At 45.3% G+C, this 16246-nt stretch overlaps 6 protein-coding genes across 9 annotated transcripts; 2 read left to right on the forward strand and 4 right to left on the reverse strand.

The window, feature by feature from the left end:
• Positions 1 to 200: 200 nt before the first annotated feature.
• Positions 201 to 1435, forward strand: LOC120452685 (mitotic checkpoint protein BUB3). Its single transcript, XM_039637036.1, has 2 exons — positions 201 to 504; positions 560 to 1435. The coding sequence occupies exons 1-2, from the start codon at positions 313 to 315 to the stop codon at positions 1346 to 1348; spliced, it is 981 nt and encodes a 326-aa protein (XP_039492970.1). The 5' UTR covers positions 201 to 312; the 3' UTR covers positions 1349 to 1435.
• On the reverse strand, positions 1415 to 3315 carry LOC120452684 (pickpocket protein 19). The gene is made up of 5 exons (XM_039637035.2): positions 2370 to 3315; positions 2156 to 2308; positions 1968 to 2097; positions 1721 to 1910; positions 1415 to 1658 (listed from the first exon to the last, which is right to left on the reverse strand). Exons 1-5 carry the CDS (start codon positions 3186 to 3188, stop codon positions 1415 to 1417), a joined length of 1536 nt encoding a protein of 511 aa, XP_039492969.1. The 5' UTR covers positions 3189 to 3315.
• A 69-nt stretch (positions 3316 to 3384) lies between these two features.
• On the reverse strand, positions 3385 to 4082 carry LOC120452686 (general odorant-binding protein 99a). The gene is made up of 2 exons (XM_039637037.1): positions 3927 to 4082; positions 3385 to 3850 (listed from the first exon to the last, which is right to left on the reverse strand). The coding sequence occupies exons 1-2, from the start codon at positions 3963 to 3965 to the stop codon at positions 3455 to 3457; spliced, it is 435 nt and encodes a 144-aa protein (XP_039492971.1). The 5' UTR covers positions 3966 to 4082; the 3' UTR covers positions 3385 to 3454.
• Positions 4083 to 4498: 416 nt separating this feature from the next.
• On the reverse strand, positions 4499 to 6482 carry LOC120453730 (pickpocket protein 19). 3 transcript variants are annotated; one of them, XM_039638559.2, is made up of 6 exons: positions 6370 to 6482; positions 5743 to 6307; positions 5533 to 5682; positions 5272 to 5470; positions 4981 to 5217; positions 4500 to 4920 (listed from the first exon to the last, which is right to left on the reverse strand). In XM_039638559.2, the coding sequence occupies exons 1-6, from the start codon at positions 6480 to 6482 to the stop codon at positions 4814 to 4816; spliced, it is 1371 nt and encodes a 456-aa protein (XP_039494493.1). In that variant the 3' UTR covers positions 4500 to 4813. The 3 variants fall into 3 exon arrangements, with proteins under 3 accessions (XP_039494494.1, XP_039494493.1, XP_039494492.1); XM_039638558.2 differs by having other exon boundaries at positions 4500 to 5217; XM_039638560.2 differs by lacking the exon at positions 5533 to 5682 and having other exon boundaries at positions 4499 to 5217.
• A 263-nt stretch (positions 6483 to 6745) lies between these two features.
• LOC120453729 (pickpocket protein 19) lies at positions 6746 to 8836 on the forward strand. Its single transcript, XM_039638557.2, has 7 exons — positions 6746 to 6897; positions 6966 to 7620; positions 7675 to 7975; positions 8089 to 8136; positions 8188 to 8332; positions 8392 to 8498; positions 8548 to 8836. The coding sequence occupies exons 1-7, from the start codon at positions 6746 to 6748 to the stop codon at positions 8817 to 8819; spliced, it is 1680 nt and encodes a 559-aa protein (XP_039494491.1). The 3' UTR covers positions 8820 to 8836.
• Positions 8837 to 8863: 27 nt separating this feature from the next.
• LOC120453286 (pickpocket protein 19) lies at positions 8864 to 10892 on the reverse strand. Of its 2 annotated transcripts, none has more exons than XM_039637913.1 (7): positions 10684 to 10892; positions 10081 to 10630; positions 9596 to 10001; positions 9478 to 9531; positions 9285 to 9420; positions 9112 to 9224; positions 8864 to 9048 (listed from the first exon to the last, which is right to left on the reverse strand). In XM_039637913.1, the coding sequence occupies exons 1-7, from the start codon at positions 10890 to 10892 to the stop codon at positions 8864 to 8866; spliced, it is 1653 nt and encodes a 550-aa protein (XP_039493847.1). The 2 variants fall into 2 exon arrangements, with proteins under 2 accessions (XP_039493847.1, XP_039493846.1); XM_039637912.1 differs by having other exon boundaries at positions 10081 to 10615; positions 10675 to 10892.
• Between the last annotated feature and the right edge of the window lie 5354 nt (positions 10893 to 16246).

Consider the following 16246-nt stretch of genomic DNA (forward strand, 5'->3'; position numbering starts at 1 on the left):
TCGGTAACTGATAGCTGCACAATTATAATGTTTATAATCAAGGGAGTGTAAATATATATGAACAATTTATCTAGGGAAAGACAGATTTATATAGTTTAAAGAAGATTTTATTAAAATGATGTACGTTACTTGAAGTGTACCTGTTTCGGGAATCCCCTTGATGCAGCTATGCGATGCATCGATAGTGATATCGAAATACTCGCATCTCTACTCTAGACGCCTTGCAAATTCGGAGTTTGATTTGCTTTAAGCAGTTTATGTTTGAATTTATTGCCTAATTAACGCGTTGTTACTAGCAGAAGACTTGACAAAATGCATCCCCCAGAGTTCAAGCTTAACAATCCGCCGGAGGACCTAATATCCGCCGTGAAATTTGGCCCCAAATCGAATCAGTACATGGCGGCGTCTTCTTGGGACGGAACACTTCGGTTTTACGACGTGCCGGCAAACCAGCTGCGCCAGAAATTTCTGCAGGATGCCCCCATTCTGGACTGTGCCTTCATGGTGAGACTCCTTTGTACACACTCGCAATTCCCTATTAAACCAACTATGTCCGCAGGACATAGTGCACGTGGTCAGTGGCTCCCTGGACAACCAGTTGCGCCTCTTTGATGTCAACACCCAGGCGGAAAGCATAGTTGGTGCCCACGAGGAGCCCATCAGATGCGTGGAGCACGCCGAGTACGTCAATGGCATCCTCACGGGTAGCTGGGACAATACCGTGAAGCTGTGGGACATGCGAGAGAAGCGCTGCGTGGGAACCTTCGAGCAGAACAATGGAAAGGTGTACTCCATGTCCGTGATCGACGAGAAGATCGTGGTGGCCACCTCCGACCGCAAGGTGCTCATCTGGGACCTGCGCAAGATGGACAGCTACATCATGAAGCGGGAGTCCTCGCTTAAGTATCAGACCCGCTGCATTCGTCTATTCCCCAACAAAGAGGGCTATGTGATGTCCTCTATCGAGGGACGCGTGGCAGTGGAGTACCTGGATCACGACCCTGAGGTGCAGCGTCGCAAGTTCGCTTTCAAGTGCCACCGAAATAGGGAGCAAAACATCGAACAGATCTACCCCGTGAATGCCTTGAGTTTCCATAATGTCTACCAGACATTCGCCACCGGCGGATCCGATGGCATTGTGAACATTTGGGATGGCTTCAACAAGAAGCGCCTTTGCCAGTTCCACGAATACGATACCTCCATATCCACGCTCAACTTCAGCTCCGATGGCAGCGCCCTGGCCATCGGCTGCTCCTACTTGGACCAACTGCCAGAAACTCCGGCCACCGTGCCACATCCGGCCATCTATATACGCTATCCCACGGACCAGGAAACCAAGCAAAAATAATGTTATCTACCGAAACTATTCATTTACTTGTTTACGGCGAAGTTATACATCATTGATTAAAGTAAGCTACTTAGTATACTCTTTTAATTTCAAGCGCGCATCTTTCAAGAAGACCCACATAAGTTTTCCCACTACAAATGAAAATTCTATAAAACTCATTACGGAGGCCCCAATATAGAGACTTATGATGCCGCCAAAGTTGGCCAGTAAGTCTATATTGGTGTACTTGAGTTTCGTAATGATTTTGGTCATGACGCGTTGGCCATAATAAACCTGGGCTTTTATGAATCGTTCTGTGGAGTTTTTTGGGCTATAAGAGAAAGAGAATTTGTCAATCTATTGATTAAGAATATTTATATACATTAAACTTACTAATCCAATTTGCGCACATTAAGCGACATTTTGTATTGCCGTGAATTGCAATTATCTGGGCAATCACAGAAGTGTCCTTGTCGTGAGTCGTTAATGTATTTCTCCTGCTCACCGACCTTCACGTACGTAAATATATCGGAATTAAAGCCCAAGCATTTTGCATCCTTAATTCCGCATTCCGGAACTCCCTCTTAAAGAAAAAATATTGAAAGTGTTAGAATAAATGTTGTTTTCACCATGTAATTACCAATGGGAGGGAGAACAGCTGGCAGGGAGCACTGGCATTTCTTTAGTACAACCAAGTGGAGGCACACCGCCAGGCAGTTTTCCCGATTATAAGTCAACGAAGTGTTCTGGAAGCCAGGGTTCCTTTCGTTCTATGAAGAAACGTATTCAATCACTTATACTTATTAGTTGACATATGTATATACGCACATCAAAGTAGCAACGTCTTCTGCTGGGACTCATTTTATAAGTATTTGGCGAGGTTTCCATGACCAACGGATGCACAGCAACGAAGTTTTCCGTATCCGCATACAGGTGGTAAATTATTTCATTCGACCACTGACGTGGCTCCTTGATCATAAGCTTAGTAAACAATCAATTTAAATAGAAGGCGCACAAAGTGTGAAACAACTGCAGGACTTACATTCATTCCAAATGGAATATGAGTGCTATTGTTGTACATAAAGGAGAAGCTCGCATTGATCGTGAACTTTAGTCCCGATTCCTCGCCGGCAGTGCTCAGCTTGTAGGGATAAAACTTGTTGGTCAGGTGTTTTTTCTGGGAGTGTTCCGAAATCATGGAGTTGAAGACCAAGCACTGGCCATTCACCGTCTGCTCACGCACAAAAAGCTGGCAGCAATCGTAGGGCGTCTCATCAAAGACACAGGAATCGGCGACAAAGAGCTCATCGCAACGATAGGTCATATAGTTCATCACGTCCGTCAGTTTGAGATAGCTTATCCCTGTCAGATTTCGATTGGCAAGAATCCCAATCCTGTTAAAGTTAAAGAAGTTCATAATATTCAGACTTGCGAGTAGTTGCCGAAATGTTTCCCGCAGCTCGGCATCCGGATGTCGTGGCAAAAAGCGGTGCAATGCGGACGAAGCCCGCTGCCAGTTGAAATGACTCCACGGGCAAACGGCCACAGCTGGAAAGTCGATGTGGTACACTGGCAACTGGGTGGTCTCTATCAGGCTGACCAGGAGCTGCTCGCTGTGGCGATGCCTCAGCACGGTGTACAGACTGAATCCGGTGATCACCGCTCCCAGGACGATGGTGAGCCACAGGCAGCGCTGCCAGAGATGTCGCTCTCCAAAGACGTGCTGCATCCCGGGGATGGTGGATTTTGCGAAGGAGCAGCGCAGTCTTTCCCGGAACTTAATGCCAGGTGGCTTGTTCCTGAAGCGGAGAAGTCCTTGTCTCGGCCGCGGAGCCACAAGTTCCTTGGTGTACAGCAACATGACGAATGACAGAAGTTGGCCAAGTTTTGCTTAGCTGGAGCTTAGCTCAGTAAAAAGTATAGCTTTGAAGTAATTGCTACTCGGAGTAACTTATAAATAAATAGAAGCCGTCATTGAAGAATAAGTATCTTGCACATATGGATATAATAACCATCTGAGGCACTTTCCCCTGTGAACCGCGAACAAAAGCACAAACTTTTATGGAAAATCAATTACTTTATTAACTATAATAATGCTTATCAGTCCATGCGCCCAACTAAGACGCACTAGGCCTTGGGGGCCAGGCTCTTCTGGATCTGGGCCAGGTTCTCCTTCAGCAGGCAGGTGGCTCCGCGGTAGGCCCACTCACACTCGGGGGATCCCTGCTCGTTCTTGTCCACACAGGCGGCCAAGGAGGCGTGGAAGGCCTCGTTGTGGTCGGCGTGGTTGCCCACCAGCTGCTGGTGGATGTTCTCCACGTTGAAGCCGCTGGCGACGTCGAACAGGCCCCACTTGGTGAAGACGCACTTGATGTAGCACTGGGTCTTCTCGTCATTGGGGTACTCCCACTTCTGGTACTTCTCCACCAGATCCACGGGCACGGCCAGCTCCTTGACGCACTTTTCCCGGTACTCCAGCATGTCGTTCCGGTTCTTCACCACATAGTCGGCGGAGGCGGAGACCTTTAACCCAATGGGAGGCGATGAATTAGATTGACAGTCTGTACCTGGTCACAGGTTATCTTAATCGAGCACTCACCAGTCCAATCAGCACGCAGATGGCAACGAAAACCTTCATTTCTACTTTTATTTTTTTCCACCTTTTTCGCCAGCGAACGAGCGAAGACTGATCACAAATAGGGCCAGGCAGCCCCTATTTATACGAGTTCGAGGGATCCGAGATCCGATGTGGGTTCGGGAATGTGGACTTGGTACCTGAGCGGTCTACAAGGCGGGATTATGCTTCTAGATGCCCATTTTATTTTTATGCTCTGCTCCGCGCTGGGCATCTGATTCTTTTGTGATGGGCTTTTATGCTTGGGCACAAGTGGACAACAAAGAATTTTCTGAATGCCATCTAATAACCTCCGTGGGGAGAGTCGCTGATAACAGTGCTCCCCTTTAATCTTTGGCAAATTGGCGCCTTAGTCGTTTTGGTTTTGTTTGTTGCTGAAAATTATTGAGATTAATACACATGTTTAGCAAACGCATCACATTTGGGTACACTACAAAAAATGCAATGTACTGGCAGAAAATCGAAAGTATTTCATTTACATTTATTAAATTCATTTTCGGCATTTTATTAAAGGTATATAAAAAGGTATGTGCTTTACAAGAATTTACTGGCAAAGTTCCAAGCTACACTTTGCTAAACATTAAGAGTCAACGTGCATTTCTGGGATTTAAAAACAGCATTTTTATTTCATTCCTTTTATTCTGAGTGCACGTGAAGAAAGCCTATAGTTTTGTTATGTCTGGCTGGGGCTGCACCTGAAAATTTTCCACTGCTCGAGCAGGTAGTTCTCCGAATGCGTTTTGTGTTCTCGAGTTGTTTATGTGCGCATCCCAGGAACCAGGTGATCTTGGATTACAGGTAAGTCTGGGAACGTAAGAACCCAGCTGGGATTTCCTGATGCGGCTTTGCACCTAGAAACCTGGGGGTGGACGACAACAAGCGAAGTGATCCAAGATCTTGTTGAAGCAGCCCAGCACCGAGATGCCCATAATCAAGCCAGCTATTCCGCCAAAGGAAACTACAAGTAAATAAGGAGGAGGATACATTTCAACGCGCATGTGATTGATGCCAGACTCACCCATCAAGTCGATCAGGGTGAAACGGAGCACGGAGCGGTAGGAGAATAGGGTCTCCTCCTGGAAGTACACATCTATCTCGATCTCCGAGCCATGGGTGCTGTGGGTGCTCAGCTTCTCCGTGTAGGTCGACGTGTGGTACTGGGTGTGATCACACTGCGGAAAGCAGCCACAGTCCACGGTGGTGAACACGTTATCCCGGGACTCTTCGATGATGTTGCTCATGGAGAAGAGGGAAACTAAGCGAGATTCATTATATATTTTAAAGATTTATGTTTAGAGTGAAGACCCACGTTTGTACTTATTGAAGCAGGACAGATCCTTGACACCGCAGATTCTACGCCCGTTGCTTTCCTTGGCATCCGTGATGTTGCCTTCATCCAAAGTGGCCTTCACTGGCAGTTCCAAGGAGCAATTGCACTTGCTCAAGATGTAGTTAAAGTGGCACTTGTAGATGCACTCCGAACGCGACCGCCCCTCTGGGATTTCATTCTAGGGTATAATTTAGTTATAGACTTTAAATAATGTAGTCTAATCTAGTCTAAAAAACCAACCGCAAAGTAACAACGACGCATTTGCACAGGACGGGCACGAACCTCCACTTCGGCAGTGAAACGGAGTGGTTCCACCGGCACCACAATGCGATCCTCCGAGGAGTAGTCAATGCTCATGCCCAGCAACTGAGTGGGCTCGTGCACTATCACCTGGTGTTGTGGTAATTACTACCATGTCATGCCGCACTATCTATGTGTTATCGCACTCACCCCCAGTGTATTCAACGTATACACACTTTGCTGCCGCTTGATCTTCACATAGAGCCCGCTCTTGGATCCCGATGCAGCCACTGACCATGGCCAAGTGTCCACCTTGCCTGAGGAGACCAGTGAGTTGAACTCGTAGGCGTAGCCATTGAAGGTCTTGGTGGGTCGAAAGAGATCGCAACAATTCACGGCCTGGCGACGCCACTGGCACTCGATGAAGAAATGCTGGCAGCTGATCTGCAGCGACTGGTAGATGCTCCAGGTGCTCATGTCCCAGCTGTCCAAGTCGTCGAACTCCGTGAAGTTGTCCTCCGTGAGGCGAGCTGACATCGGCGTTTGCCAGATCACGGACTGAACCAAATTGTAGGCCTTGGAGAGATTCCCGTCTTGCAGGCTGCGGATATGGATCGGAATGATGGTCACGGCTGGGAAGTCGATCTCGGACACATGCATATCGGTCCTCTCGATGGAGGTCTGCACCCAGTAGTAGAAGTAGCGCTCCGAGGACAACATGCACACATACACAGTGACCAGAGCAGCTATTATTTTAAGCGGAATTCTAGCGTATCTGTGCGGAAAAAGGATTATTTCTGGATACAATTATCCATAGCCATGAAGGACATCACTTACCGCCTGGTGGCAACCCATCCGCTTGCCTCCTCCTTCTTCTGCTTCTTGGATTCCTCGTGGTCATCATCATTATCCCCGGAGGAGGGCTCTGGCTTCCAGGCGGTGGCACTCATTTCACTCAGCGGACGAACTGCGACTGTGGGAAAATCTTGCTAATTGGTAGTTCGGTGCGCTAATCAATGAGCAGACAACCACTTCTGTCAGCGGGCTTATCAATGGCAGGAAACATAACTACTCAATTACAAAGCTTGTGTGCCATAATGGATGGCCTATCCGGCGGAACTTTGCCCACTGCAATTACAAGTGAACTGGTCGCCATAAAAGGGTTCTCCGCATTCCGGCCAAAAGCTCAGTGATTGAGTGACTCGTCACCGGAATGGCCAGGGCAGATAAGTCGGAAAAGCCAAAGGAGGCAGCTGAGAAGTGCCTCGGGGAGTTGCTAAAGGTCCACTTTCGGAGCTACTGCGAAAAGTCCACCATTCACTGCGTTCGCTACCTCTACGATTCACACCTGCATAATTTGGAGAGGTTTGTGGTTTATTTTCTAAAGAGATTTTCTTAATTTTTATTATGTACATTATAATCGTAACTTTTAGAATCATCTGGTGCGTGCTGCTTATCATCAGCATCGCACTGTCCTACTTTTTCTACCTCCTGCTCTCCGAGCGATTCGTTTCCCAGAAGCTGCAGACGGTGGTCCACGATCCGCAGTACCCCGTATTTCTGGTGCCATTTCCGGCCGTGGGAATCTGCACGGACAACCGCATCAACTGGCAGAAGCTGGAGGCGGCCAAGGAGCAGTTCCTGCCGGTGAATGCCAGCGTGGAATTGGTCGAAAGTTTTACCGACCTGGTTTCCCGCCTGGAAACCCTGCGCTTTGGCAGCTACCTTTCGAGCTTGGCCCAGCTGGAGGACGATAATCTGGAGGCGGTGTCGTTTGTAAACCTAACTGAGCTGGCCCTTTTTCTGACGCTTAGATGCGAGGATATTATGGTACAGAAATCATGCCTGTGGCGCAGTTCCGCCTTCGATTGCTGCGAGTACTTCGTGTTGGAGAAGACGGAGTTTGGATTTTGTTTGGTTTTCAATTCGGAGATTTCGCCACGCTCCAAGGCAATTAAACAGAGGGAGGGTCGTAACTTCTATCCGAGGCACAATGCGAAAGCAGGACAAAGTACGGGCTTGAATTTTGACTTACTCTTAAACGAGAGCTTCAGGCGACCCGATTCGCAGGCGAATAATAATGTCTACGTAAGTATCTGGCAGGAAGTAGAATATTAAACTACTAGAAGGAACCGTTTCCAGGTAATGATTAAAAAGACCGACCAACTGAACAATGTCGTGTACTCGATGACCCAAAACACGGAGACCTACGTGACCGTCCGTCCGGATCTCACTTGGACGGACAATACCACGCGCAGCATTCCGCCGGAGCGCAGGAACTGCCTCTTTGCGGACGAGCAGGGCGAGCTGGACTCCAGTGACTCGGCCAAGAAGTTCGGGAAACCCTTTCAGCTTACCAACTGCCTCAACAGATGCCACGAGTCCTACTTGATCCAGTTCTGCAACTGCTCCTTGCCCATTTTCTTCCTGAATAACAAAAGGGGTGAGTCTGAAGTTCAAATATAATAACCTTACGAAGGTAGTTTATATGAACTAATATATTTGTTAAGTGCACTTTTTATTTAATTATACTTAAGTAATAATATTTTCTTTCAGTTCCTGAATGCGATGCAGTCAGCTTGCGTTGCCTGGCTCGTCACAATGGTGGGAGAAATTGAGGACATTAATTCTGGAAATAATACCCATCTGTTGCAGACATTTTCAGCTACGACAAGCGAAGGGACGAGGATGCCCTGTTCAGTGCCACCAAGCTGGGCATGACCTGTTCCTGTTTGGTGGACTGCTACCTGCTCGACTACTACACAGCCACCACCACGCTGCCTTTGTCAGCCTTCAAACTGTAGACTTAAATGGAACCCCTCTTTGATTTCTTGAGATATCTGAAACCATTCTTTGCAGACCCAAAGATCCGCAGCTGACGCTCTTCAGGGTGGATGTGCACTACCAAGTGGAGACCACACCTTTGTACCGCACCAGCCTGGAGTTTACCATCATCGATTTGATTGGTAAGGCAGTTGGCATGGTTAACCAGAAATATAACTAGTATATTCGCAGCCAATCTGGGTGGAATCTTTGGACTCTGCTTGGGGGCTTCTATGGTGAGTGCCTTCGAACTGATTTACTACCTCACTGTGGGACTTGCAGTGCATCTATATGACAACCAGTACTATGGGGTCTTAATGAAGCACCTGAAGGTTAAGTGGGCCAGTTTCCGGGGCTACCTCAGGAACGAAGTCAGTCATCTGGCAGAGATTCCTGCTGTCCACAAGGATGCCAATGAAAGCCAATTCAGGCATCCGTTTAAGTACAGAAAAAATGCGTGGTAATGATGGTTTCTGCTCGATGTGCCGTATTTATTAAATGCTTAATGTCAAAACTTAATGGGTGTTATCTTTCTCTGGCCAAATGGAATAGTTACAACGTGAGGTTCCGGCTTCTTTAACTTTCTCTTGCCATGAATGTACAAATAGAGCCCAATTGAGAAGTAGTAGGCCAATTCAAAGGCGCTCAGTAAGGAGGCGCCTAAAAATAAGCCGATTATGCCACCAAAGCTAGCTGAAGAAATACAAGTACAATAAAAGATGATTTAAAATATTTGAAAAGGAAATCTTAACCAACCCAGTAGTTCCACAAAGGTAAATCTCATAATTGTCTGATACTGGATAAACCAACCGGACTGGAAGAAAATATCCAAACGCATTGTACCCGCCTCGGTGTTCGCTTCATTATTACTGCACAGGATTTTGAATATCTTAAAAACATTTAGTGGGTCACACAATGGACGCACTTACTCCAGAGTGGTGGTGGTGTAAACCCGGTCGAAAACTAGCTGAGTGCAGCTGGTGAAGCAGTCACAGATCATGCTCTCCTTGAAGGGATTCCTAACAAAGTCGTCCTCCTCGGGATGCCGTTCAATGCTGAAGGTAACTGTGTTACAAAAGGAATCATATTATCTTATGTATATTATCCTTGAATAGATCTCACTTCTGTTTTCGTAGAGGCACTTGAAGTCCGAGGCCTTGCAAGTAGTGAAGTTATCTGTGAAATTGCAACATAATAAGGAACTTCTTTGAGTACTTGGCAATAGAAGATCTTAAGTTACCTTTATCAGAGACGGGAAAAAAGATGGAGGGAGAGCACTTGCACAGATTGATGACATGTTCCTGATGGCACCTGCTCCGGCAGTTCCCCACCCAGTATTGGAAATCCGGAAAATTCTTGTATTGCGGATTGTCGACCTCATCGCCAAAGATGCATCTCCTGACCTCCGGCGTCACCGACCGGGTTCGTTCGTCCGTGACCGTGAATCGGGGAGTTATGCTGATCCTGGTGTGGGCTTCATGTGGCACATGGCGCACCACGTCGCTCCACTGCTGCGGCTGCTTGATCATCACATTGATGCCCCGCTTCCCAGGACGAATGTAGGATCTGTTGAGCCGGATGAAGACATCCAGGCCAGTCCCTTCGCCATAGTGCGGGGTGCGCAGGGGATAGTATTTATCCTCCTTCTGCAGTTGCCAAAACACATATACTTTTGTTTACCATATATCCAAAGATTATGTATAAAGTATGGATAGGTTTACTCACAGCTTTAAGTCGCGATGCCGGACTGATCTCCGTGTTGAAGACAAAACACAATCCGGCCTCTGTAAACTGATATTCAATGACCTCGCAACAGTTTACTTCGTTGCCCCGCCAGCGGCAGATGTGAAACAAGTCCTGGCACTTGAACTGAATGAATTTATAGACCTCACGAAGGTCGAGATGGTCTAGCATATGCAGCTCATCAGTCAGAGTTTTATTCATAAAGAAGTTGGACATTTCATTCAGGCGCGACAAGTGTGGATCGCCTGCCGCAGTGAAGAACTTTACGAAGACGTCCTTCTGGGCAGCAGACACGTTGGCGCCCAGGAAGTGATGAACTGCCTCGTTCTCCAGTGCCCTCCAGTTCAGGCGGTTCCTGGGACAGAATCCAATCGAGGGAAATGGTATGCGGAAAATCGGCAGCATCGTGTTCCTAATGGTGGTCTGTATGCGCACCGTTTGGTACAGTTCGTTGAGGTCCACGTAAACCACTATGGCACCTATGCTGGTGGCCACCAGAATCAGCAGCCAAATCACCCTGAGGTGCCACAAACTATAGACTGATTCGAAAAAGCTAAGGGAGTTGGAACAGCTTACCGCTCGAACTTTCTCATCTTGGGATCGGCCAGATATCGTATGCCGTGCACGGAGGACTCCGCTGCGTAGTCCTTGAGATATGGCAGCATAAAGTGCCATAGTTTACCCAAACGCCTGCCCTTTCTGGCATCCTGCTGCGTCTGAATGAGTCCCGATTTGCCGCCGTAATCCCTGTAAAGAGGACGACGTACTGTGGGCAGTTCCAGTGGATAAAACATGGCTCCACTTTGGAGCAAAGAAAATGCCTGGATGCGCTTCCTTCGACGGCTGCAATTAAATTGGACATTCAAATTTAAGTTAGCGCAGAGGAAAGCCTCCGCAGCATTGAACTCAATCAAAAAGCAATTATTCGAAATGGTCGGGTCCGGATCTCGGCAGGCTCCCCTGCCCCGCCAAAGCTTAAATCACGCACACAATTAACACTCGAAGGGGCAAGTGCAGGAGGGGTGGTGGCAGGACTAAAAGTGGGCAAGGACGCGCCACTTGTTTACTCAACTCGACTCGGGATGGCGGGATGGTGCAGTCACTGTCCATTGGCAGCGTAATCCTCCGTTGGCTCTGCTGTTTGTTCATTCATTAAAAGGAGCTGCTCCAGTCGGAAAAACTAGGGTACAGTACTTGAAATACTCAGAGAATCTAAAAGGGATACATATCGCTGTTTAATACCTAAATACCGTGTTAGTTAGAAGTAAAAATAAAATTTTCTTAATTTTGTTTAGTTTTCTTTGACCCACGATCTGTAGTTTTCTTCCAGTGTAAGTGCCAACCACTGGCGGTTGGAGGAGTCTGTGTTACTTTTTATTGAGTGCTGGTCAAATGGAAAACTTGGGGAAGATGTTGGACATTTTATTCAAGCTTTCATTCCGATTGTCTGTCGCTCCGAATTGTTTTGTGTAAACAAGTGAAAATATTTTCGATTTATCATTGCGTGCATTCCCCTTCCCATTCCCATTCCTATTCCCATTCCTTGGCTTTGACTTTGTTGTCCTCGTCGATTGCCTGGATTTCGGTGGCTTGGCTGCGTGATTTATTTGGCCAACAAACTATGCCCGGAGTTTCTCCAATTTGATTTTCTGCAGTTGCGTGTTTAGCGCCACGGATTTAAGTCGACTTTTGGGGCAAAGCGGATAATGTCGTCTTGCATTTGCGTTGGCTTTGCTCCAATACTGCCAGCTTCCAGTCTCTAGCCAAGTTAGTTAGTTGGTCGAAATGAATGTAATCAGCAGATGAAACAGTTGATTCCCTTTATGAGGCAAAAGTTTCTAAAAAAAGGATTTTTCCCAATTAAAAATTGTTTTAAATGGAGGCTTTCATTTTTTTTATTAGCCAAAAACACAAGCTATAATTATGCACCACCTTTTGCAATTTTTTTTTTTTTTAATTTTTCACTTTTTTGTAAGGGGTACAATCACAATTTTTAGCAAAAATTAGCAAAAAAAATTTTTTCCAATTTTCCATGTAAACTGATTGGGAGCTTAAATATAAGTTTAAACAAGTAAAGAAATTTATGTTTTGACCACTTTTTTCACATATTTTTCTCCCAAATGATAGAATGTGAGATTTTTTGGGTCCATAACTCCACCCACAAGGATGGAATGGCCATAGACACGTGCACACGTGGTTTCCTGCTAATCCTGGCATTAGGGACCACCCGAATAGTCGCCAATTAGCGTGGTGTCAATCAAACATCCCGACTGTCTGCTCAGAATCTGAATGCCAATTGATTTGTGCGCTCGTCCTCGATTTTTCGGTTATGCTCTGGGGTTTCAGGTGAACTCGGGCTTGGAAACCGCTCAGCGCGGAAATGACAATTTCAGCATTTTCAACATTGATTGATGGCCATTAATTCAGGTATATCACTGGCCAAAAACGCTGGTCAAACTAGTTCGCAACTGCAAGTGATATATGTGGTCGTCAGTGAAATAAACTTACTCAAAAGAATACACATATTTCGCAGATTTTCCATTCCAACTTAAGCGCGTGCTGCTGCTATTTTATCCTCATTATCCAGGCAGACATCCACTTAGAGGCTCGAAATGTAAACCTTTTCTCAGTGACTTTAAGCCCCTTCGAACCGGCTGATTAAATCGCCGCGGGCCGTGAAATAAATCCGCCACAGCTCCCCATTATGCACAGTGGGGCAAAGTCCGCTGATGAGTGGCTATAAATAAAATTCCAGCAAACACACACACATGACACACACTTAATCGACTCCGAACACACGTTAATGACTTCCGCCTTGGCCAGAAACTTTCAGGCACACTTTCACTTTCACATTCACTTTAACTTTGGCTTTTGTATCCCTGCGCGTGTGCAACAATCTCGCATCCTCGTCGGAGGCGTCATCATCATCATGAATCATCCACATCATCATCATCTCATCGTGGCGGGGTTCAAGTTCATGTGGCCTATTAAGCACAGACACCCGGGATGGCAGAAAGTTAGGGCGATTGCGAACCAGAAACGTGGGAAGGGACTTTCGACTTTCGTGGGCCACCCGTTCAAAATTCAATCTCACTTTTATGAGCCAACAGAAACGTGACGAGGCACCGACTGTCACCGGAGTGACAGGATCAAGGAGCATGAGCAGCAGGACCCAAACCCAGGACCCACTGAATGTTGCCAACTGCCAGTTAGACTGTCAAGTGTCTGGCGAAAATGCCATTTAAATATGCAAATTCCCTTCAAAAGCGAACTTTAACTCGTTCGCTGGCACGCTAATTTGCATGTTTCGCCGCGCCGCAAAGGCTTTGTCTTTTGTGCGGCTCCAAAATGCTCAGAAAACTGCTCGGTAATTGCGTTTATCTTTTGATGGGTAAATCCTGGAAGACAAAAGTCTGGGCGCCATCACTTCCGGTCGCTAAGCTGTCATAAACAAGGGCAGTAACGCGTGTTAATTATTTAATAATATTACGCGGATTACCAGCCATAGAGCCCGAACCGCCATTTTGCCATTTCGCCATTTCGCCAGTTTGCCAGTTTGGCTGATTGATGGGCCAGCATTTTCAACGTTTACTCTTCTCCTGCTTCCTCCTCCTTTCCATTTCCGTTTCCGGCGGGGAGCAAAGATTTGCCATCGCCCATCGTTGGGAGGCTGCCAAGCGGCCAAGGCTGTCGACTTGTTTGGCCAACGGAAAGGTGTTTTGTTTATATGCAATCGACGGCAGGACGAAAGGCAGCCAGCAAGGACTGGTGGCGAGAGAGCAGCGCTTGTCGCTCGCAAGTAATTTGAATAATTTTCTGAAGAAGTGCAAAATTTGCATATGAAATCTGCAATCTCGCATGCTGAAAACGGGGTGGCAGGACTTTTTCCACACATTTGCAGCGCCAGCTGCATTGACTCGGGCGCATTCAGGCAGCAGGAAGTTCGTTCTGCTCCTGATTCTGGTCCTTTGGTCCTGCAGGCAAAAAAAAAAGCTTTAAAAAAGAAAGATTTTTACACGAAAATCAAAAAACGAGTGTTAGTTTTAAAGTAATCGTATAATTATTTTCACAAAAAATGATTTGGTTGGCTAGTATTGGTAATTAGGAGTAAAAAACTGTAATTCTTTTCGCTTTCAGCCATTTTCAGCCAAATTATACCAAAAATACCAATCGTAAATATTGCATTTTTGGCAAAAATCGTTTTTCTGTTTTTTTGCGTAAATAATTACCAGTATTTTTATCACAGCATTCAAAATAGTGGTCCAAATATGGAATGCCATACATTATTGAGTTCGTAATTAAATTTCCAATCAAACTGTGGTTTCAAAAAAAAATCTTTTTTCCTTGCCATTTTTTTCAAATTTTGATGACGATTTTTGAATATTGGCCGAAAGTCGTTTTCCTGTTTTTTGCGACTATAAATGTCAGTATTTTGATAAGAACATTCGAAATATTGGTCCGAATATGGAATGTCATATCTCGTTGAGTTCGTAATTAAATTTCCAATCGAACTGTGTTTTCAAAAAAAAATTCAATTTTTTTCACATTTTTTTGTAATTTTTGATGATGATTTTTGAATATTGGCCGAAAATCATTTTTCTGTTTTTTTACGTAAATAATTATCAGTATTTTGATCAGAACATTCGAAATAATGGTCCAAATATGGAATGCCATACCTCGTTGAGTTCGTAATTAAATTCCCAATCGAACAGTGTTTAAAAATGGAGATTCTATTTGTTTCACATTTTTTGCAAATTTTGATGATGTTACCCCTTACAAAAAATGCGAAAAAATGGCGAAATATTATTTTAACAAAGTCGGTCAAAAAATGATTTGGTTGGCTAGTATTGGTAATTAGAAGTAAAAAACTGTAATTCTTTTCGCTTTCTGACAATTTTCAGCCAAATAATACCGAAAATACCAATCGTAAATATTGAAATTTCGGCAAAAATAGTTTTTTGTTTTTTACGTAAATAATTGTCAGTATTTTTATCACAGCATTCGAAAATTGGCCAAAAATTATTTTAACAAAGTCTATTTGTTAAAATAATACTATTTAATAAATAAATGTCCTGTTCTTATTTGCATCCTGAAGAAGGCTGCTTGTTTTCTCTCAGTGTGCTACGGATTTGGCGGGCGGGCGGCGGTGAAAAGATGCTTTTAACTTGTCTATGCAAATGCAAATGTTTGTACGCAATCGAGGAATAAACAAATGTGCTCTCTGCGAAGATGTGTGCATGTGCGTTGCCCTTGTCGAGTAGTTCGCATCGGAAAAAGTTGGAAAGGAAAAATGGGGGGAGGGGGGAGAGCGAGTGAGTTGTGGGCGGAAGGAAATTAAGAAAACTTCTTATAATTGATGTCATGCATTTTTAATCTCATTGCAGGCGGCCTGCCATTTGCATTTTCCTATTTTATGTTTTCTGTTTTCTATTTACTATTTTCATATTTTATTTCGTTTCGTTTCGTTTCGGTTCGCAGCACAAAATTTGGCATCATATGTATTCGCATATTGCAATACTTGCTGGCGAAAGGATAACACTTAAGCTCTCAATTAAAACACTTTGCCGGGTGCTCGGCTCAACTCGCCTTAGATGGGCAGTTCTGCAATGTAAACACTTGCATTATGGCTTTCTTCACAATTTTAATTACTCCTCGCAGACGGAATTCCTTAATTTGCTGCTCTTCACACATCCTGGACGTGGGTGCAATAATAAAAAACGCTCTTTGCACATGCAAAATGCAATAAATGAGTGCAGAATGCACTCTGCCAGGCATCAAGTACCAAAGACCCGGCTGCCAGGACACGCCGGAGATCCTTGTGTCCCCCGGAAATACTCGTGTGCCTGGGGAGGTCGCCCCGTTTAAGCCCCCGGGTATTTAATTTGAAAGTTTGCTTAACAACTTTTTAAATACCTAATGTGCCAAGCGGGTAGACAAGTATTTCATGTGCCAAAAATGCTCCACGTGCCATAATTCGGTGGGGGAGCTCTGGCCAGGATAACAAAATTATTCGCATTGATGCTGGAAAGTTAGCCTTAAATTTAAAGTTGAAACGCAGCTGTGAAGGGAAGGAAGGAAGTGTGTTTAGCTAGATTAGATATTGTAAAATAGCCACATATACTTAAAAATACGAAAAGAAACTTATCTG

The sequence above is a fragment of the Drosophila santomea genome, chromosome 3R (genome assembly GCF_016746245.2).
Source record: "Drosophila santomea strain STO CAGO 1482 chromosome 3R, Prin_Dsan_1.1, whole genome shotgun sequence".
Classification (NCBI taxonomy): domain Eukaryota; kingdom Metazoa; phylum Arthropoda; class Insecta; order Diptera; family Drosophilidae; genus Drosophila; species Drosophila santomea.

What these genes read in the sequence shown, in the direction of transcription:
- LOC120452685 (XM_039637036.1), top strand. Translation starts at nt 313, where the DNA reads ATGCATCCCCCAGAGTTCAAGCTTAACAATCCGCCGGAGGACCTAATA. An exon ending in TTCTGGACTGTGCCTTCATG is followed by an intron (nt 505 to 559) that starts GTGAGACTCCTT and finishes CTATGTCCGCAG; the next exon opens with GACATAGTGCACGTGGTCAG.
- LOC120452684 (XM_039637035.2), bottom strand. Translation starts at nt 3,188, where the DNA reads ATGTTGCTGTACACCAAGGAACTTGTGGCTCCGCGGCCGAGACAAGGA. An exon ending in ATATTCCATTTGGAATGAAT is followed by an intron (nt 2,309 to 2,369) that starts GTAAGTCCTGCA and finishes TTGTTTACTAAG; the next exon opens with CTTATGATCAAGGAGCCACG. An exon ending in GAAGACGTTGCTACTTTGAT is followed by an intron (nt 2,098 to 2,155) that starts GTGCGTATATAC and finishes GTTTCTTCATAG; the next exon opens with AACGAAAGGAACCCTGGCTT.
- LOC120452686 (XM_039637037.1), bottom strand. Translation starts at nt 3,965, where the DNA reads ATGAAGGTTTTCGTTGCCATCTGCGTGCTGATTGGACTG. An exon ending in TCTGCGTGCTGATTGGACTG is followed by an intron (nt 3,851 to 3,926) that starts GTGAGTGCTCGA and finishes ATTGGGTTAAAG; the next exon opens with GTCTCCGCCTCCGCCGACTA.
- LOC120453730 (XM_039638558.2), bottom strand. Translation starts at nt 6,482, where the DNA reads ATGAGTGCCACCGCCTGGAAGCCAGAGCCCTCCTCCGGGGATAATGAT. An exon ending in ATACGTTGAATACACTGGGG is followed by an intron (nt 5,683 to 5,742) that starts GTGAGTGCGATA and finishes CCACAACACCAG; the next exon opens with GTGATAGTGCACGAGCCCAC. An exon ending in CTGCTTCAATAAGTACAAAC is followed by an intron (nt 5,218 to 5,271) that starts GTGGGTCTTCAC and finishes AATCTCGCTTAG; the next exon opens with TTTCCCTCTTCTCCATGAGC.
- LOC120453729 (XM_039638557.2), top strand. Translation starts at nt 6,746, where the DNA reads ATGGCCAGGGCAGATAAGTCGGAAAAGCCAAAGGAGGCAGCTGAGAAG. An exon ending in CTTCCTGAATAACAAAAGGG is followed by an intron (nt 7,976 to 8,088) that starts GTGAGTCTGAAG and finishes ATTTTCTTTCAG; the next exon opens with TTCCTGAATGCGATGCAGTC. An exon ending in TTGCCTGGCTCGTCACAATG is followed by an intron (nt 8,137 to 8,187) that starts GTGGGAGAAATT and finishes CATCTGTTGCAG; the next exon opens with ACATTTTCAGCTACGACAAG.
- LOC120453286 (XM_039637913.1), bottom strand. Translation starts at nt 10,892, where the DNA reads ATGTTTTATCCACTGGAACTGCCCACAGTACGTCGTCCTCTTTACAGG. An exon ending in CGGCATCGCGACTTAAAGCT is followed by an intron (nt 10,002 to 10,080) that starts GTGAGTAAACCT and finishes TGGCAACTGCAG; the next exon opens with AAGGAGGATAAATACTATCC. An exon ending in TACACCACCACCACTCTGGA is followed by an intron (nt 9,225 to 9,284) that starts GTAAGTGCGTCC and finishes AATCCTGTGCAG; the next exon opens with TAATAATGAAGCGAACACCG.